The 21,020-nt window shown below is 35.8% G+C and overlaps 1 protein-coding gene across 2 annotated transcripts; it reads left to right on the top strand.

Moving 5' to 3' along the window:
- Positions 1-3: 3 nt before the first annotated feature.
- Positions 4-20,741, top strand: ift88 (intraflagellar transport 88 homolog; the record flags this gene model as incomplete). 2 transcript variants are annotated; one of them, XM_024286769.2, is given in 18 exon segments in its annotated part: positions 4-336; positions 517-579; positions 2,259-2,318; positions 2,858-2,911; positions 3,753-3,816; positions 5,510-5,579; positions 5,726-5,816; positions 6,091-6,195; positions 8,446-8,548; positions 9,699-10,045; positions 11,506-11,576; positions 11,667-11,753; positions 13,942-14,041; positions 16,544-16,630; positions 16,727-16,913; positions 18,730-18,838; positions 19,004-19,154; positions 20,626-20,741. In XM_024286769.2, coding segments are annotated over 18 exon segments (1,946 nt in total), but the record flags the coding sequence as incomplete, so codon positions are not given.
- Between the last annotated feature and the right edge of the window lie 279 nt (positions 20,742-21,020).

Genomic DNA, 21,020 nt, shown 5'->3' with positions numbered 1-21,020 from the left:
ATAAATTACAAGTGGTTGCAGCGATGCTTCTGTTTACGATTGTCACCTAGCAACGGGTGAGTAAAATTCAACCAATCAGGTTAGGGCTCCCCGATGAATGACTCCGAGCTGGCCAATTGAAAGTTTGGAAAGGACTAAATCCCTCCCGTGCCGCGATGAATTGTGGGAATAAATCCTAAAAGCTACAACAAACAATTTTTTAGCTGTTCTGACCACAAGTTATTTTTAAAAGTCTGCGTATCGCGTGGAAGTAAAATGGAAAACGTGCATTTATCAGAGGAGGACGAAGATCTTTATTCGGGTTATAACAACTTTAACCCAGCGTTTTACTCAGAGGTGAGTGTACCCTCCACTGCAACAGCTAGCTCTAAAATGTCCCAGTTTACTGGGACATTTTGTCGCAGCTAACGGTCCTAAAAGCAACGCTAAAGACAGGAAACTACCATATAACATGTCTTTGTGCGGATGCACGTGGACATTGTAGTTTAAATAAACCCATTATTTATTATTTCTAAGGAGCTGGAGAATGATGAAGGATTCCAGCAGGCGCTCAGGACCAGCCATGGAAGAAGACCTCTGGTAAGAAACTAAAGGTTTAGTTTTGCTGTCTGTGTTTGTATAGGTGTGTGTTGAGTTTTCTTTAACTTTACAAATGACATGGCAAAAATGTGGACATTTCTGAATAAAATGCAGATTTTTTACATTATTCTCTATATATGTATTTTAGTGAGTTTTTAGATTTCACATTTTCATCACATTGATGGACATTTTATTTATATATTTATATATATGACTATCTTAGGTGTGTAATACTTCCTTTTTAAGTTTCGATTCATATCATAATCTGTTACGATTCATAGTCGATATTGGTTCATTTGAAACAGTGCGATTCACTGACCTAAAATGAATCCAGGTCGTCTTTATCCCAAACTTCAACCAGTGTGACACTGAGATAAATACCTGGTGCTGAAAAATTAAGTTTTCCAGATTCCTTGTATTTCTTGCTAGATAATCAAGTGTAAACTAAATATGTGAACAAATGAGCAGGTTGGGTTAGGCTGTTTTTTTTTCCACATCAAAATAATACAATATTATTAGAACATTCTACCACACTGTATGGTCATGTCTTTGCTAAAATCAGTGTTTCCACACATTAGACTGTAATGATTCTTTGCTGTTATCACATGTACTGTCCGCTGTGATGGTACGTGGTTTATTTTTAAGTTACGTACAATACCCTAATCCAAATGGCATTTTCCCAAATCGATTTTTTTTTATCTTCAATTCGATTCAGCCTCAAACAGATTGGTCTGGTTGGATCACAGAAATAAAAATAAATTAATCAATTCATCAATAATCTTTACACCCCTACTGTGTATGTGTAAATGTGTATTTTTGCATATATAATTGCCTAATTCTTGCTTTTTTATTTTTCTTAACATATGGGCTATACTTATTTCTCAGTTACGCCTTAAGCAATATTAATGTTTTAAAGACAAAAAGTCTTTTATTGAAACAAATCGTAAACTACAGTCAATTGCTGCAGTTGTGTGTTTTTTTTTTTTTTATTAAAAAAAGCCTTTTAAAAATGAACTGCTGCTTGTTTCTAAACTAAACATTTTAGGATGGTTTGTATTTTTGCATATTTACATAAAAAAATAAAATAAAAAAGACAAATTGCAGGTAAATGACAAAAAACATTTAAGGTAAACAACCTTTTTAATTTAACTTTTTAGTTTTTTTTTCCAGTTTAATACTCATAAATGTAACAGTCTTTACCTGTTTGTTTATTAATGTTTAATTGATGCCTGTCTAAAATGTACAGTCATCTCATTTAACATCCCTTGTATTTCTGTGCATTTTAGTCATTCAGATGACATTTTTTGTTCAAAGCAAATCATTAGTGAATCCCAGTTGAGGTCAATGTTTGGTTAAGTACCATCAAAATCAGGAATATAAACTCCGATCTAAATGAATTACATATTCCATTGAGACATTTATGTCCTCCGTTATGAGCGTGGCATCTTTTTGCCTTAAAGTCTGTTTATTCATTCGGCTTTTTTTAAAGCTACCCTGAATGATCATTTGTCATTGATGAATAGCTAAAATTTTAAACACATCTTCCTAAATATTTCTGTATCAAACTGCAGTATTAGGAGGAGAGTGATGCAGAGAAGAGGAATCAATAAATTCTTATTTTGTGATTTAAAAAAAATGTTTTAAATCCATCATTGTTTTGCTTGTTTGATTGTTTTAAGATGACTGCACAGTTACCAGGTACTGCCATTGGAGGTCGACCTTTAGCTTCATCTTTTGGAGTAAGTACATCCTCCCTCAATTCACTAGTCATTTGGATTTTTCAAGTATGGTGACAAAACTGCAAAGTTTTTAAGTAAAAATACATAAAAATGTTTTATCCTAAGCTGAATTGTGTTCATTTTTTTCTTGATTTATCATGAAATCTCAATTTTATATTTTAAGTGAAGTAGACTTTCAACATAAAATGCATGAGACCATCAATTAATACCAAGAGCTCACGATTTGCACATTTGTAATAAAATTCTTATTGAATTCACCAGTTATTGATTGACGGTAAGTTTGTAGTGTGTAAAAATGACGTGGTAACTTTATTACACAGTAGCATTGGCTATGACCTCTTCTTCAGTGAAACATCGAAAGAAATATTTTGTGTCAAGTAAGAAATATTTTCTTGAAAAGCGTATTATTTTCTGCAAAGCCAGTTGTTTAAATTGTTTGTAAAGAAGTGTTGCATTTGTCTGTGTATGTTAATGAAAATGTTTGGGGCCAGTTTCTCTGATTTTTTAATTTAAAGTGTGTACCTTCCTGTCTCACGTAGTCTCGGGTCCCTTTGGCCTCGTCAGCGGGCAGACCTGTGACTGGAGCTGTGCAGGTGAAAATAAGATCTTGATAGATTTGATGTTTTCCTTTGTGGTTACACTCTTGTTTTACATGTTTCCTCATTCCACTGAGAGCATTTATTCCTGCTTGGGAATCTGAAAATACTTCAGACTGGTTTTGTGAGCAAATGGATAGTTGTTACTCTGTAAGTCCCACTCCAACTATATTTTTATCTATTGTAAAATCATTTCCAGTTGTCTTTTAATTATGATTATGGCATTTTTAGAAAATTAAAAAGCCTGTGTCATTTCTTTTATGACATATTATCTGCAGAGCGGCATGAGCTCATTAGAAATTCACCTCTGGGTTGTGGGCGGGACTGTTGGAGTGGAAATAACCCTACGTTTGTGTCCCAACATTCCTTTATTTACACTCTCTTCAATAGCTTACAGAACCTAACATTAGTGTAGGAAAAAATAAAAAAGCGAGAGATATTGGAGTATGCAGCCATACAGTTTTGAGCCTGCTCAGATGAGGAAAATTACATACATGGATCTATTCGTCTTCAAGGTAGACTCGACCCTCACATGGTAGTTGCTGCATCATAAACCTGAGCTTTTTCAATCTGAGGGTTTTAATCTGCTCCGGATCCATCCCAATTTGAATAAAGAAATACTCAGAAACGCAGCTTTAATCGTAAATTATTTTATACATGTTTTCCGTCATGAGAAAATGGCTACAAGAACGTGTTAAAAACCCCAAAAACACGATTTTCATCGGAGTGGGTCTTTAGTACTGAGATGTCTCTCTGTGTTGACTTGCTTTGTTAAGTTCACTTGTGTATTTAAAACTCATGTGAAATGAAACTGTTCTTTCTTTAAAAAATGTGACAGGATGGAGCTCCTCGTCCGATGACCTCCATCAGAGCTGCAGGTTACTCTTCCACCATGATGCGGGGTAAGTTCAAAGGAGGCACACACAAAAAGTAGCTTAAGTTACTTATTTATTTTTTGTCCAGTGACTTATTTTACTAAACCACGAGAATCAGAGCCGTAGGTGTTCAAGATCCTCTATATTTTTTCAAGAAACACTTGTAAATTTGAAGAATCATAGAACATATTAAGCGCTATTTTGCTATTTCCAGCGGAAGAAAGTGGAACATATGCTAGATCCCATGTTAGGTCATCTATTCATCCATAGCCTAACCTGGCTACTGTTTGGTACATCCTGCAGAACTCAACAGCTAGTCACACACCCACACACACTCTCAATTACACCTCGGGGCTGCATGGCTTCCAGATATCCAAGCCCTAATAATGACTACCTGGTTCAGCCACTTAGAGCATGCCACATCTGAGAATGTTGGAAAACATGCAGGAATGCAGCCTTTAATCAATTAACCAATACAGGATGTCTTTGGCTCAAGATTCAAATGTTTGTTTGTCATATGCACAGTAAGGAAATAGCTGTACAGTCGCAATTTTGCTGTTCACTCGGAATGCCATAAAAAAACGTTTAAGGTTAAAAAAAACATTGAAGGGTTTTTACAGGCATCTGAAAAGGAGCATTGATACTAAATACAAAGTACGCATCAGTAAGTGAGTGAAACTATATACAAATCAGCTGGGAGGACACTGAAGTGAGCAGGAATGCCCATAATAACATGTAAACACAGAAAGTTCCCAGCTTGGATTTTAACTGGGGCCTTCTCACTGTGAGGTGAAGGTGCAAACCACTGTGCCTCTGCGCCACCCAAGACTGTGCCCGAAGTGGCCTGGATTTTTAAAGCACTCCATCCTCACTAGTTTCGTTTTTCTAAACGCACAAAGTGAAAATGTAATCAATGGAAACCTTTCACGATGTCTATCTATAAATCCACTGTGTTCTGATGATGAAAATGTTCATGGTTTATAAAAAAAAAAATACATTTAAACTTTTTTTTTTTTTTTTGCAAAAAATGTTTGACCACAATGCATGTAGTGAGCATCAATGCTCTCTAGTTTTTTGCAAAGAATTCTGGGAAATTTCTCGTGCATTTGATTTTGGAGTTGTAGATTCGGAAAGCTCTAAAAAATGGCGAACGCACAGTATAGTGAGTAGTTAAGGAATTTAGACTTAGTCCATGTTAAGTGATCCACAGCATCAAATTCAGAGGAACCTCTTACTGCTTCTTTTTGTCCAGATGATGAAACAAAGGTTAGTTTCAAAGAAAATAAAGTACACAAGTAGTCTTCTAGGTTGCTTATTGGAACAAATATTCACTGTTAACTCTGACCATTAAATGTGTAGGAATTTTTCAAGTATTGTTTGTCATTATTTAGTAAAAAAAACATTCATAAACATGTATGTTTATGTAACAAGCAATAAGGTAAACCAAACATAAAGACAGAAGACAAACCATTTAAAATTAAAGTAAAATTCCAGTTAATTGTTAAATTTTGATAGAACTACTAGCTTGTCCATCATAGAACCATTTGAAAGACTCTACTGCCATGATGAACTGTGGAAAACGTATTGTTCCGGTTACCAACTGACCAGTACAATAATATAGAACAGAACTTCTTTTTTAGGTGTCCATGATCACCTTTTAAAGGACACCCTGCCACCAATCAGAATTGAGTATTTATGGTATAAACTGTTTTTATTCCAGGTTCAACATTTGACGCTCTGGGCCAGCACAGGGGTCCTGCTCCTCCTCTTGAAGAAAAGAACGAGGACACGTAAATTATTCCTTTGTTTAAACTGATATTAAAATTGCTTGACAGACATTATTTGTATACCTATCTGTTTGTTTTGTTGGCTCTTCATTCAACCTGATCACAGATATTGACACATTCATGTTCTGTTCTGTTCTGTGGTCTTTCAGGCCAGAAGAGAAGATCAAGATCCTGGAGAAAAGAGTCAACGATCTGATCGAGGAGAGTTGTATGGCTCACAGCAATGGAGCCTCACAGTTGGTCAGGGAGATCCTTTATTTACCGTTTACGATTATACTTCCGTTTTTTGTAATATTTGTAGCTCTGTTCATGTTAGAATGACTACATGACAGGAAAAATCATTTATGTTTATTGAAAAAGAAAGATTGTAGCAAAAATTGAGATTCTTAGGGTTAGTTTTTCTTTTCTCCATCCTGTATTTTTAACATGAATTCTGTTTTTTCACCTCAAACATGAGCATATATATCACAGCTGCTGATCTGCCTTTGGGTTTGTGTCTGATGTGCCATCATAGGCTCTGGAGAAGGCCAAAGAGGCGAGGAGAAAGGAGCAGGCGCTCGTCAGGCAGAGGGAGCAGTCTGGTACTGCGGACCATATGAATTTAGACCTCACCTACTCTGTAAGTTAGATCGATGGAGAATTGGAATTTTCTTTTTGCTTCATCAATTTGTCTTAATAAATTATTTGTTTTGAGTAGGGCTGCCACAAACGATTATTTCAATAGTCGACTAATCTCAGACTATTTTTTTCGATTAGTCGACTAATCGGTTCGTGCGGCGACTGGATGTAAAACACTCATCTTAACCATTATTATCCTTAAACTTGAGGTCTTTAAGCTATATTCTAACTAAAATAAAGACAATAGTTTATTAATCTTTTAATGAATCATGCAGGTTTTCTCCATTTGATTCTGGCATTAAAACAAGACTTAGATCAAATGAGGTCATCTGAATCAACTACAGAAAACTTATTAAAAGTTTTCTGTTTTCTGTATTAATTTTTTTTTTTTAAAGCTTTAAAACACATATTTAATAAAACATTTATAAAGTATTTCAAAAGCTATTAGCAGATATAAACACACTCAAAATATTTGCTGACTGAGGCCCATTTATTAAAGCGAAACACTAATAACATCTTTGAACTGAAGATATTCCTATACATATAAAACCTCAGGATGCCCATAGAAACAAAGAAAATGAATAAAAAGGGGGAAATTTATACTTTAAAAAGGGAGAAAAGCAGGGGATGTTAGAATGTACATCAGTACTTTCATTCTTTCATTACATCCACTGCACATGCGCAGAACGATACTTCATATTGTTCAGTTTGGGGGAGAACCCTTAAATCTGTGATACTTCTTTAATGTTGTGGTTGTTTTGCTGTTTGTTGTTGTTTTTGAGACTTTAAGTTACATTTAATTGTAGCTTAATCCAGATAATGTAATGATACACTTGTAAACTTAGCTCTGGACTTTTAGGTGAGCTCCTTCACTTCTGGGACTCGTAGTTTTAAATCGTTCCATAACTCTGCAGCAGATCCGTACCGACACACAGCCTCTCTGTCTGCGCTGTGAATGTTTCATAATCCGCTCTTCGAACCGGACGACGTGATCGCGGCGCGGAATATGAATGAAGCCTTGGACGAGCGGTTCATTTCCAGTGTAAACTCATTATCCGCGCCGTCCTCGCGGCGTTTGGTTAGAAGAGCGCAGATTATGAAACGTTCACTATGCAGACAGAAGCGCCGTAGACACGGATCTGCTGCAGATCTTCTGGTTCATCTCCAAACAGCGCAGTAATGACAGCCGCTGCAGAGCTAGCTGCGTTAGCGCCGATGTTAGCTTAGCCTGACGAAGCTCTCTGTTCAGCGTGATCAAACTCAGTCTCAACATGCTTCAACTTCAGGTGATCATTTATCGCCATCGATAAAAGCATCGATTGCCATCGCCTCTCATGGAACACAAATTCTGTCTTGCAGAAATTACATTTGACACTTTTTCCTCTTTTATTTTCCTTTTGCTTCCCACATTTTCGAGCTAGCTTGTTGTTATGAGCCTACCGAGAACTTCCTGTGACGTCACTGCTGACCGGATTAGCACCACTGCGCATGTGTGACAAAGAGAATGGAAGACCCGGCATTAGAACGCGCGAACCGTAGTTTTAAGATCAAAACAAGGAAAAAACAAGCAAAAAACAAGCAAAAAACGACGCTTCGACGACCAAATTATTCGTTGACTATTTTAATAGTCGAATAGTCGTCGATTAGTCGAATAATCGTGGCAGCCCTAGTTTTGAGCCAATAAAATTGCTACTTAAAAATTCAGAAAAACAAGAAGCGATTTTATTATTTAATGTCCACCAGGAGTCTTCCTTTGTTTTGCACACATTTATGAAATGTCCTTCCACCAAATAAAAGTCCCAAATGTCCTATTTAGATATCAAAAGGAGTTGCGGTAATATAGCGGTATGCAGTGATTGGGAGATATTCGGGTTAAGGAATGACCTCCACAGAGAACACATTTGCATCAGTGGTAGTCACTAGGATAAGTTACATTTTGCCTGGCCTGATTTCACTCAGACCGCTCTGACAAAGCATCTTCATGTTTGATAAGTTCATTTAAAAAAATCCAAATATGTCGAAATTCAATCACGGAGGATAACATAGGCATGTCCAAAAACCATTTTTAAGGATTTAGAACTCCAGGAAACAGTAAGACTGGAGAAATTTGGAAATGGACCATAGTGGCTTAAGGAATACAACAAAATCATAATTTGGTTATTTTTGGTAAAAGATGTTAATCTGAAGCATTTGAGTGCAATAAAGATGCAACAAATAAAAAAAAGTAACTTAATTCTTCTTATATTGACAGGTTTTGCTCAACCTTGCAAACCAATATGAAAACAACGAAATGTACCCAGAAGCCCTGAACACCTATCAGGTCATCGTGAAGAACAAGATGTTCAATAATCCAGGTGAGCAGATCACCTGGACCGTTTTTTTTTCATCATTTGAATTTTGGACTCACATTTTTTGTCTTTTTTTTTTTACTTGAATTAAAAACACTAAAGGAGATAGAAAATACTAATACACACATCTACAGTGTTCTCTTTGGACTGTTGCTATTAAAAAAAAAAAAAAGACCTGAGTAGGGGTGTGTAATAGCCTGACGATATGATACCTATTGTGATGTGCATCTCACGATATATGTATCGCGATGTATCCCAAGTCTGTACAAGAACAATTTTTCACATTTTTTTTAAGAGTATAACTTTAAATAACTGAATATTAATAGACTGTTCATGTTCATAAAATGCTAAAATTTATTTTGTTTAATGATAATTAAATGAAAAGCCCTGCAACTGTATATGCAAGTTGCTTTTAGCCACAAATTCATGGAGCTTTTCTTTTGGTAAATTTCTGTGCTGCTAACTAGCAGTCGAGGGTTTAGGTGGAAAACAAAAGTCAGACGTGGAACTACGTTTGCTCATGAATAATTAATTAAATATCATATTGTCAACATTTTAAATCGATACAAGTATCGCCAAAGGAAATATCGCAATATATTGCCAAATCGATATTGCCCTACACTTGAGTATAAGTTGCACCTCTAGCCAAAATATGCAAAAAATGAATAAAATAATTCATTTGAATTCTTCATTTATAATGTTTAGTTTAGGGGTACAATCCAGAGCCAGCTTTAGGCTAGTGATTCTCCTAGAATCTCCTGCTTTTACTTCTTTTTATTATGTCTGAATGTTTTTCTCCTTAACAGAAATAAAATAAGAAAGTCTAAACTTTAGACTCTAAAGCATAAATACTTTTAATAACTGGGATAAATCAGTATCAGAAATATCCCAGATCACTGTCACAAAGAAAACCTTGTTCTTCATGCCCTATACTTTAATGATAAACCGCTGTTTCCTCCTCTTTATTGCACAAGTTAATTTACTTGCATCGTTGTATCTATTTTGATTAAGAATTGCATTTATCAGGTTTCAAAATTTGATATTAATATGTAAGCTTAATGTCAATAATTCTTTAACAAAGTGAGTTTTTGTCTATAAATGTGAGTCCTTGCTTTAGTTCTACAGTTTCCCCTTTAACCGTGTGCTTCTTCTTCAGGCCTTCTGAAAGTCAACATGGCCAACATTTACTTCAAGCAGAAGAACTACCCGAAAGCTATCAAGTTCTACCGCATGGCATTTGATCAGATCTTCAACGCTCCCAAAGAAATGAGGATCAAGATCATGCAGAACATCGGGGTGGTGTTTGTGCGCATGGGCCAGTATTCGGATGCCGCCATGTCCTTTGAGCACATCATGAGAGAGAGTCCCAACATCAAGACGGGCTTCAACCTTACGCTGTGCAACTACGCCACTGGAGACAGGGAGAGGATGAAGAAGGCCTTCCAGAAGCTCATCTCTGTCCCTCTGGGAATAGACGACGAGGACAAATACATTCCAGCCACTGTGGGTAACAGTTATGTTCACTCGACATCTGTATCAACTCGCAATTAGATGTGTGTGTTTGTCAGTAAAGTACAGAAAAAAATCTGATCAGGCATCTTAAAAAAAAAAAACACATCAGATTAAAACTTTATTAGTTAGCATTCACTGTATATAAGAACTGGACTGAGAGCGTGTGACATCACCTAAAGAAAACCCCTTACTTTTGGCTCCAACTAAAAGAAGTCAATTCAGTCGCCATTTTGTTGTGATACAGATGCTGCCATGTTGGAACCAGTGAGCAGTGATTGGTCCAAGTCTGTCTGAGTCATATTTTTAATGGCAACCACTCTCACCAATCAGAAGTGAACATGTTGGAAGGCCACACCCCCTATCTCTTGAAAACAGACTACACAAAAACTGTCGAACATTTGAAGTGGCACCACATCCTTTTACTGAGGTCTCTGATTGGTCAGTTTATGACTTGAATAACTTGCACTCAAGAAAAAATAACATAAAAAATTAGAACATGGTAAAAGAAAAGTATACGAGCTAGAATGTTTTTTTTTTTGGACAAATAGAATGACTGAGTAATAGCTCTTTATTTCTCATACCTATTCTCATATATGTTTGCCAGCTATGTAAGTCAGCGTGCATCTAAAAAGCTTAGAAAATGGGAAGTTTGTTTCCAGCTGGTGGGGACAGAATAACTTGACTTCATGACAACCTCTTGATTGGACCGTGGCTGGCAGGCTGCTGGACTGGGAGGAGAAAAACAACATTTTAAAACGGAGATTTTGAGGATATTAAGACATGGCTAAAGTAAAGAGAAAGAGGGTGTTGCAAAGTCGAATTACATAAAGTTTTTTTTTTAAAAAGAGGCATAAAAACATTAACCTCTTGATGCCTGCATTAATTTCAACTATGAAATAAAATCTACTTATGTCACTGTTGCTTTTGCTAATTTAAGTTAAGTTTGGAGCAGAAGTTGTTTAATGCATATTTTCATCAATAGGCGTCAATGGTTTTTTGTTAACTTAAGTAATTTGAACAATTTCCTTGTTTTTGCTGTTACTTTCTGAACTGTGAAATGATAAAATACACTTTAAATTGTTTAGCATAACCATAATACTCTCAACACTCTCTTCAGACTTTGATTCATTTGTGGTTTCACTCTGCACTGAACTGAGAAGGAAGTATTCATCATGAGAAACTCTGAATATTTTGGTGTTGGTGCATTGGGCAGCAAACAGGCCTGTCGTCAGGAAGACTTGCCAAATGCTGAGTGTGAGTTTTATTTTTCCTGCTGGAGTATTTTGGCCCCTGCTGAAGCCTGGAAAAAACAACGGTCTTCCTGTTTGACTGTTCACTCACGTCTGTGCCATGTCTTCTCTTTTCCATGCACAAATGTCATTGTGTAACACATGCAGAACATGGTGAATTGAACATGCTGCATTGAGGCCTGTCCTTTTTGGTTCTTTCAGGATGACACCAACACTAATATGGTCATTGATGCCATCAAGAATGATAAGCTTTACCAGATGGAAAGAGACGTGTAAGAAAAACTCCACTACAAAGTACATTTGTTGACAAGTTAACTGACTGAATGTGATTATCTTCATTTCTACTCCTGTGTTGTTCACAGAAAAGCCCAGGCGGAGAAGTACATCATGACAGCAGCAAAGCTCATCGCCCCGGCAATTGAGACCTCTTTTGCCAGTGGATTTGACTGGTTTGTAGTCGGGCTGCCACAAAATGTTAATTTAATAGTCGGCTAATCACAGATTATTTTTCCAGATTAGTCGACTAATCGGTTCATTCTTGATGTAAAGCACACATCTTAACCATCATTTACTTTAAACTTAAAGTGTTTAGCTATATGCTAACTAAAAATAAGTGTTATAAGGATGATAGTTTATTCAACCTGTAATAAATCATGCAGCTTCTTTGCTACATTTGTTTCTGGTGTTAACACAAGACTTAAATCAAATGAGGTTGGCATCTGAAACAAAGGAACTGGTTTTCACAAAAGATATATTTTTGGTCTTACTGACTCAAATGTAATAAAAGTGCATTTTGTGGTGCTGAGCCCTCACACCTGAATTCAACTCTACTACACTCTGACTTTATAGAATTCCAAACTGTACAATGTTCTTGCTCGTACTAGTAAAGTTAGCATTTCTACGTCTGCAGGAAGACTTGATCTCTTTTGAGAGCAGATGTTCCTTCAGCAGAGACATTTCACTCCAGTGGGGTAGAGGTTGCAGGGATGCACTGAAAACATTTAGCTCATAAGTTTACTCTCTGTTTGCGCTAATATTAACTTAGCTTAGCTAGCCGATGATCCCTCTTCAGCGTGTTCATACTCAGGCACGTTTACTCTGGAACACTAGTTCTGTCCTGGAGATATTGCATTGGACACTTCTTTCTTTAATTATTATTATTTTTTTAATAATATCCTGGCCCTTTCTATCGGCTCATTTCTTGTATTTCCAATTTCTTGATTATAATTGGCTAAATTACGTTAAGCTGTGGCAATGCTGTTGTGTGACCTTTAAGGTCTACTTTCTAGCCAACTATTAAAAAGGAAAGTTGGCAGTGAGGGTCACTGCTTCCAGGACAAGTGGAATTTAGAGTATTTTTAGTGAAATATGAAACAACTGTTCTGCCTAATATACCAAGAGTGGGTGGAAGTTTTCAAGAAGTTTAATGTCAAGAGCAACAAGCAGACGACACATGCTAATTTGACAACTTAACCGAGAAAGAAAGAATGGTGCAAAATAACTGAAGCAGCTAGAAAGTGTTTGAACGGCACAGCAGCATTTTCTGAAGAACCCGTGAGTCAGAAGAAGATGCCACGAAAGTGAGCTTCCAGGTAGCAACACTGATTGCTTTTGCTGACTGGGAATTTATTAAAGACTGCAGAATGAAAGGGGTGGAGAACATTTGTCCTAAGCAGAAGCAAGAGTTTGCCAATGTTTGCCTGGCTTGTAACCTTGTGGTCTGGAAACTTGAAAACGTTTCATCTGATTTTTACCCAGCTGGAGGCAAAATTTGAATTTTTTTCTTTTGCCTGCCACGAAAGTTACAGATTTTTGGAAAGAGTGCTCAATGACATGAACAAAGAGCTACTTTACCTTCAGAGCCCAGATTAGTTTGTTTTGGTGATCAAAAGCCCAGTACTTCTAAATATGATAACTGTATTTGATATTTTCGCCAGATTTATGTTAAGGAAGGGTTTTTTTTAAGACTTTTTCTTTATCTTATTTCAGTTCTTCAAATATAAAATCATAACAGTTTTGTTAAATTGTATTTAGATGTATTTGTGTTCACTTTGAACATAGGAAAAGGCAAAAAACGTTTCATGAAATTAGTTAATTTGCCTTAAATGTTCTTAAAATGGTTCAAAGAATTTTCATCTCACTAAATCTTGCAATCTTTAAAAAAGTTTGAACCCCCTTCATTAAAGTCAAACAATAACCTCATTTGGGGTTCTTTGTGTCTTGGAACCATCAATTACTTTCAAATTACTCAGTACTTTCAGTTTTTTCCACATCGGTGAGAGTATCTTACTTTTAGATACAAATGCAAATGTAATGACTCTTAGCTATTTCATGATAAAAACAAATAAAAAAACTTCTTGATATAAATTCCTTACAGTTTGAATCTAATTTACCATGAAGCAATTGTAGATGCAAAATAGTTGTCACATAATGTGGACTAAATTTACACTATTTTTTTGCACTAAACACTTCCATTGTACACATAGATCACTTTTACTATTTTGTTCACTTAGCTGACTCATTGTGGTCACTTGTCATTGCTGTCACGTTTGTACACACAAACCTTTAGTGTTTGTTGTTGGGAATTAACATGTTCAAAATGTTACTTAAAAAGTCCCATTTGTTGTTGTGTTTTAGGTGTGTGGACATGATGAAGGCTTCCCAGTACATCGAACTCGCCAACGATCTAGAGATTAACAAAGCCATCACATACCTCAGACAGAAGGACTTCAACCAGGTGAGTCCATCCATACCTGCAGCATCACACCTTTAGTTCCATCCATACCTGCAGCATCACACCTTTAGTTCTCCAGCTGCTGTAATTCTGACTGAAAACATGTTTGATGCACTGAGTAGACCTTATGAACGCACAATGTTCTGTTCATTTTTATTTGAACCCTTTTTGATCTTTTTTTTCTACTTTACTATTTGCTCTCTTAATTTATCTTTATAGCTGTTTTTTGTGGCAATCCATCTCTTTGGTACAACCCCATATTCTTGTGTACATATATTTTTAATTATACTGTAAAACAATTTCACAATAAGCTCAAAGATGTCCAAAAAATTCAGTTCTGAATGGTAAATTTAGCCATTTTTTGTTTCAAAAATCTAAAAAAAAAAAACCAACTGTTTTTACGTTTGATAACAAATATCAGGCATGTCAAGATAAAATAATTTATAAACTCACAAACTAAGCGATGATAAGGTCAAAACAATGCGAGAGACTGAATGAAACTGTTTAAAAAAGCAGACAAAGCTCCACTGAAGTAGAAACAAAGTTCATACGATTTATTCCAGGGGGTATCACAATCATGTGTCATTTCATTTGTCTTGATGTTTGTTTTAAACCATAAATTTCAAAGCTAATGTCTTTTTGAAACCTTCAGGTTAATTTTTGAATGAAAACGATGTTAATGGGAGGTTGGTTTCATTTCTGCATCATTTTAAACAGTCGATATGGTCGGCAAACTCACCAGTGAGTTCAGGGTTGACTGGGACTTAAGACGGTTGTTGTTCAGTCATTTCATACAACCACTTTTCATATGTTTTATTTTGCATCACGAAACTGTTGATCAAAGCATCTGAGTTTACATTTTTCCTTCATGTCAGCCTCAAGTCTTTCTTTGCTTTTCTCATTTTTTCCCCATCTGCATCCAAAAAGAATGAGGTATGTCTGCTTCTCCTTTAGGCTCTGATGATTTTTGACCTTGAACATGTGAAGATCCATCTTCTTTTATTTAATGAAAGCTAAAGGATTTCTGCATACCATCCATACTTCCAAAACTACAGAGTCTCAGGCCTTCATGTCATCAAACAGTAGAATGATAGCACATCAGGAAGATGTCAGAGACACTGTTAAAGATCCGCTAAGATGAAACCAACATGTCCATGTGGCATTTTTCTTATGATGGAGGACGCATGATAAGAAAATTACATCTAAAACTGCATTTCTGAGTATTTATTTATTCAAACTGTTGTGAATCAGGAGCAGACAAAAATGCTGTGTGTAAAAGAGCTTATTCGTTAAATAAATACCAGTGGAGAAAATACACTGGAAGGGGCAACAAGCTCCCTGCTCAGAGTTCTCAGCGACAGGGAAGGGAAAGGGGGCGGGGTTGTTCTACGCTAAGGTCCTGCCCACAATTCTGATGGTGTTTTGCAGAAACTATGTCCTAGAAAATGAAATATTTTTTTAAAAATGCCTAAAAACTGCATTAATTAAAAGACCACTGGGAACGCTTTTACTAAAGAAGATTAGAGTTAGACTTTAATGGTTCAAAATAAATAGAGCCGTCGGAATGTTTTAGTTTAGTTTTTGATGTTTTTGACAATCATTTTTTTAGATGCTCTGGTGTTATAACAAAGATCTTAACAGTGAGCAGAAAAATGTCTACTTTTGTTTTATTTTTTGGTAAAGAAATCCCCCAAATATGAATGGTTTATATTAACATTTTAGGAAACATCCAATTGTCCTGCAATTAAATTTTATTTATATACATAAGAATAGAGGACTGGATTATACAAAAAATATTCTAATAAACAAAAGCATGGCTTGAATATTAATTCACAAGTAATTAATCATTTTTTCCTTGATCCAAAGGTTTTAGTACAACAAACCTGGTTTTGAATTAAAAATATTAAATGATATAAATTCAGTTAAGTAATGACTCAATGGATTTGAATGGGTTTGAATGTTTCGACTCGTGGGCCACAAAAACTTTTAAAAATTTGACAGGCCAGGAAAAAATGCAGAGTGTTTTGGTAACCCAATTCATAAAAAGAAAGAAATAACTTAGATTTTGGACAAAAAACATGGTTTAATTTTGATCAGATGTGCTTCTGACTCTAAAAACACACACAAACATCAGAAAAACAACAAATCTTCCAACAACACATGAGTGCAGCATAAGTTTCTGAACCCAAACAAAGGGGAATTCATTTGTGTGTTCCATCTATAGGGAGGCACCTGAAATATAGAGAAATTAGCAATAATGAAGATTATCAATATGATTTATTCCTGTTTGGTGGCCCAGATTAAAAGTCTCCATTGTAGACTTTGTATTTAAAATAAAAAAAAAGTTAAAAGTTGAGCTTCTAGTTACAGTTCTAGTTGTAGAAGATCTATCTAAAAGGGGAAATGCTTACATTTGGGTTGTTTTGTTTATCAAATTGTCTTAGATAGGAAAAAAGGAAGAAATCTGTTTCTAATCCATCTGGTTGTTGTATGTTGTGTAATCAGGCAGTGGAAACACTAAAGACTTTTGAGAAGAAGGACAGCAGAGTGAAGAGCGCTGCAGCCACAAATCTCTCCTTCATCTATTTCCTGGTAATTTTTCTTTCAATAAATAGTGACATTTGTCATGGAAATGTGGGGATCTGATCATTTTCCCTGTTTTTACCATCACCTGTCTGACCCTTCCAGGAGAAAGATTACGAACAGGCTGACCGATATGCAGATCTAGCTATGAACGCTAACCGCTACAACCCTGCTGCTCTCATCAACAAAGGCAACACAGTGTTTATCAAACAGGATTATGAAAAGGCTGCAGAGTTCTTCAAAGAAGCCCTGAAGAATGATTCCTCCTGCACTGAAGGCCTCTATAACCTGGGTAATTCCAGAGTTCATCATGGGGTACTAAAACGTGACAGTTCAGTTCATTTTAATCTTTACAGGAACAATAATAGCTAAATGAGTTGAAACAGTTTAAAACTGTCATTACCAAAACACACAATGATGAGTACAAAAACATGTCACTACAGTTTGTGTTTGTCGTCTCCAACAATTATTTAAATGATCACATTTTTCCCCAATTAGTCGACTAATCAATCATTCATAAACTGGGTGTAAAATACAAATCTTAACCATCATTAGCTTTAAACTCTGACATTAAAATAAGACTTAAATCAAATGAGGTTGGCATCTGAAACAAAGGAACTATTTTTCACAAAAGATAAAGTTTTGGTCTCACTGATTCAAATATAACAAAAGTGCAACTCGTATGATCACAAAAAATATACTTTTCTCCAAATAAGAGGTTAGTATCTTGTTAAAACAGATAATTATATCCGTGTTGCAGTAAAATCCCTTTTTTTTTTTTTTTTTTGAGCAGCAAACATATTTTTAATATTAATTTGATTATATTGCTTGATGTTGATTTGTAGCAGCGGTGAAGATTTACACTAGCGAGACACAGCTATCATTATCAGACAGGTGGGCGGGGCTATTCAGCTCAACACCAACGGCTAGAGCTGTGAATTGGCAAGAGTCTGACATTACTGTTCATATCACGATACACATGTCAGGATGTAATATGTATCGCAATCCCAAAACAGTACCAGGGACAATATCTTACTTTTTTTTTTAATTGTGACTCTGAAAAAAAAAAAATCTGAAAATTAATACATCATATTTTAAAAAACATTTAATTTAATAATCAGAACAATGAGCTCTGCAACTTTATCTCATATACAAGTTGCTTTTAACCAAGAAAATTCATGGTGTTTTTATTTTGGTATTTTAAGAATTTTTTTTCAAAAAAAAAAAACTCTCAAATATTAAATGCATCTTAACCAGTAATGTTCCAAGGCAGAATCCAAATTCTTCCCTTCTCCCTTCCCCTTCATTCAGCCCTCCAAATGGAGAGTTATGAAAAAATATTGTCTTATATTTCGGATGTCACTTTTGTTTGAGGATGTCACCAATAATCACAGATCCACTAGCATTAGTACGGAGTTTCCAGCGCTTGAATATATTTAACAACAGCGGTTTGATAACTTTAAGAAGGTCATGCTACTACAAAAAGTCATTACTTACATTTCACTGTAAAGTTCTGTGGTTCGGAGTGACACACGTGAAGAAAAGCAGTACTCAGCGCGATGCGGTTTACCCTCGCGATGGAGGACTTTGTACAACCACCACCTGGAGGGTGAAATTTAAAAAATGAATTTTACGGACCCACTTGCACTAAAATTGCCCCTTCAAATGGAAGGGAAGGGAAGAATTTGGATTGGGCTCATTTCTATGGTTGAGAAAATAAGGTGTTATTTCCAACACTGCTCAATGTGGTTGAACCAGTAGTTTCCATTTGTTACCATAGCTCCTTTAGAAAAACCGTCAGATAGATATAATACTAACAATTGGGCTTAAAAAGGGTTAACTAGCTTTATTGGGATGGAATAATAGGTGCAATATTAAGGTCTTAAAGTCCCCTTCAATTCCATCCATAATCCTAATTTCAAAGATTGTTCGATATGGAATAAGAAAGGGATTTAGCCTTTTAGCATTACCCTGGCAAAGCAAATGAATGAAAGATTAAGATTAAAACTAAAAACATACTTCTTTTTACTAAGAAATGTGAAAGTTTTAGGAAGTTAGCATTTGAGGAAACCTAAAACTGAGTTTTTTTCTTCTTTATTTGACTTCAGGTTTGACCTATAAGAGACTGAACCGCCTGCAAGACGCCCTGGACTGCTTCCTGAAGCTTAATGCCATTCTGAGGAACAGCGCCCAAGTCATGCATCAAATAGCTGACCTGTATCTTTGTCAAAAATATGTTTGATAAGCTTTAAAAATATATATACTTTTTTAATATTCTAAAACAGCTGGTGTGTGCTTCAAGATCTCTTTTCAGGTCATTGAAATTGCATTTGTATTATGTGTCACATTTGTTTCTATTAGTCCTTGATGCTTTGATGTCAGCTATGACCAGATGGATGATCCTCACCAGGCGATTGAGTGGCTGATGCAGGTCATCAGTGTGACTCCCACTGATCCACATGTTCTTGCAAAACTGGGAAAGCTGCACAACAATGAGGGAGAGAAGTCCCAGGCTCTACACTATTACAGTGAGGTATGACAAGAAGAACATTGTTTTTTTTTTTTACAAACCTATTATTGATCGCAAGTGAATGGAGAGGAAACAGTCTCACAGGATTTGAGTGTAATTCCTTATTTGTAACTCAATCAATACATTTGCAATTGTTTGTTCACATGTACACTCAAAAATCAAAACTTAAAAAATACAACAAAATCTAAAATACAAATTACCCTGATTTCAAAACAGCTCCTACGCATACAATACTTTAAATAGGATGCACCAATCGCCTGACACACACAAACAAAACCACATTTACTAAATTTGTGGTTAGATGATGCGTTTAAATGCTGCTAGAATGTTGGGTCATGAATGAATGAAGCTTTTAATTATAGGTAGTTATTAGCTCAGTCATTTTATTTGTCAGAATAATAATTCTTGCTCTGATATATTCTTCTTAATATCTTCTTTCTAATCATATTTTTTATTAAAGATATTTTTTTCTTTATTTCAAGTTGTAAACTGACCAATCAGATGCCTCAGTAAAAACCATAGACTGTAAAAATAATGGACTAAGCGAGCAACGAGGTCCCCCATTGGAAATGCATTACTTCCGCTCCTCGCGAAAGTAGGCCGCCGCTTTCACCGTCACTTCCTGAAACGGATATCGCCATTTGCAACCCATCTTCAGCGATTGGTCTGAGTCATAGCTGAGTCATGGAATCTACAGGAAGTTCTGTCGCCAATCAGGAGTGAGTTTATTGCCATCTTAGGAAGCTACAGTGACGTCTTTGGCCTGATTTCACGAGGGCTGGAGGTAAGGCCTTTTCTATGTATGACGTCAACACCTTGATTAATATATGTCTATGAGAAAGATCTCGCGCTATCTGCTATTGTCGTGCTTGGGGATCAGAGCTCGAGGAAAAGCTCAGTGCTGGAGGCACTGTCAGGAAGGTGTGATTAGTTCTGGAAGACTTCAAACACAATAGTGTTTAGTGTCTTAAAGATACAAAATTTAGAGCTTCTTTTTTTATTACCAGGACATATCTATTCAAGAAAGTGGAAAAAATGTCTAGTTTTTAGATGCATCATCTACACAAATCTTGGAGACGTTAATGTGCGTAAATGTGGTTTGTGCGTGTATCAGGCGATTGGTGTGTGTTATTTAAAGACTTTATGCATAAGAGGTGTTTTGAATTCATAATTTCAAGTTTTAAGCTGGTGTAAATTCAAGTTGTGCATGCAGAAGTTGTATTTTGTATATATATTTTTTTAATTTTGAACATTTTTGATATTTAAGTGTAAATGTGAATACACAACATAGAGTACACACAGTTAAGCACAAAAGATAATGTATGCATTACAAACATGAATCCAAAGTTCATACAAACAGGCACAAAGTTACAAATCAAGAATTACGCGCACACACAGATCCATGGAGACTATTTTCTCTCCACACTAATCTTTGTGTTCCTGGTTAGTGAGACGTTTCTGGCATGCTGTTCAGTCTTTCAGGTACTTTCCCTCAAACATCAACGTGATCACATGGTTGGGTGCTTACTACATCGAAGCAAAGTTCTGTGAGAACGCCATTCAGTATTTTGAAAGAGCAACTCTTATACAGTAAGTGTTTTTTGTGCCTTACATTGATATGTGATCCCTCCCATGACAAAGGTGGATAGGATTTTAAGTCTGCCACAGGCAGATAAAAAATAATTGAAATTGTGAGGTCCAGATGACCCCACTTAATGTAAACATGCCTAAGATAACACAAGGGTTACCATGTTTTTATGGCATTTTGTCATGATGGAGGACATATATTAAGAAAACTAAACTTAAAATTGCATTTATGAGTATTTCTTTATTCAAATCACTGTGAATCAGGAGCAGACAGCGATTTGA

Source organism: Oryzias melastigma, linkage group LG21 (assembly GCF_002922805.2).
Source record: "Oryzias melastigma strain HK-1 linkage group LG21, ASM292280v2, whole genome shotgun sequence".
Taxonomy (NCBI): Eukaryota; Metazoa; Chordata; class Actinopteri; order Beloniformes; family Adrianichthyidae; genus Oryzias; species Oryzias melastigma.
This window is presented reverse-complemented; position numbering and strand designations above follow the sequence as displayed.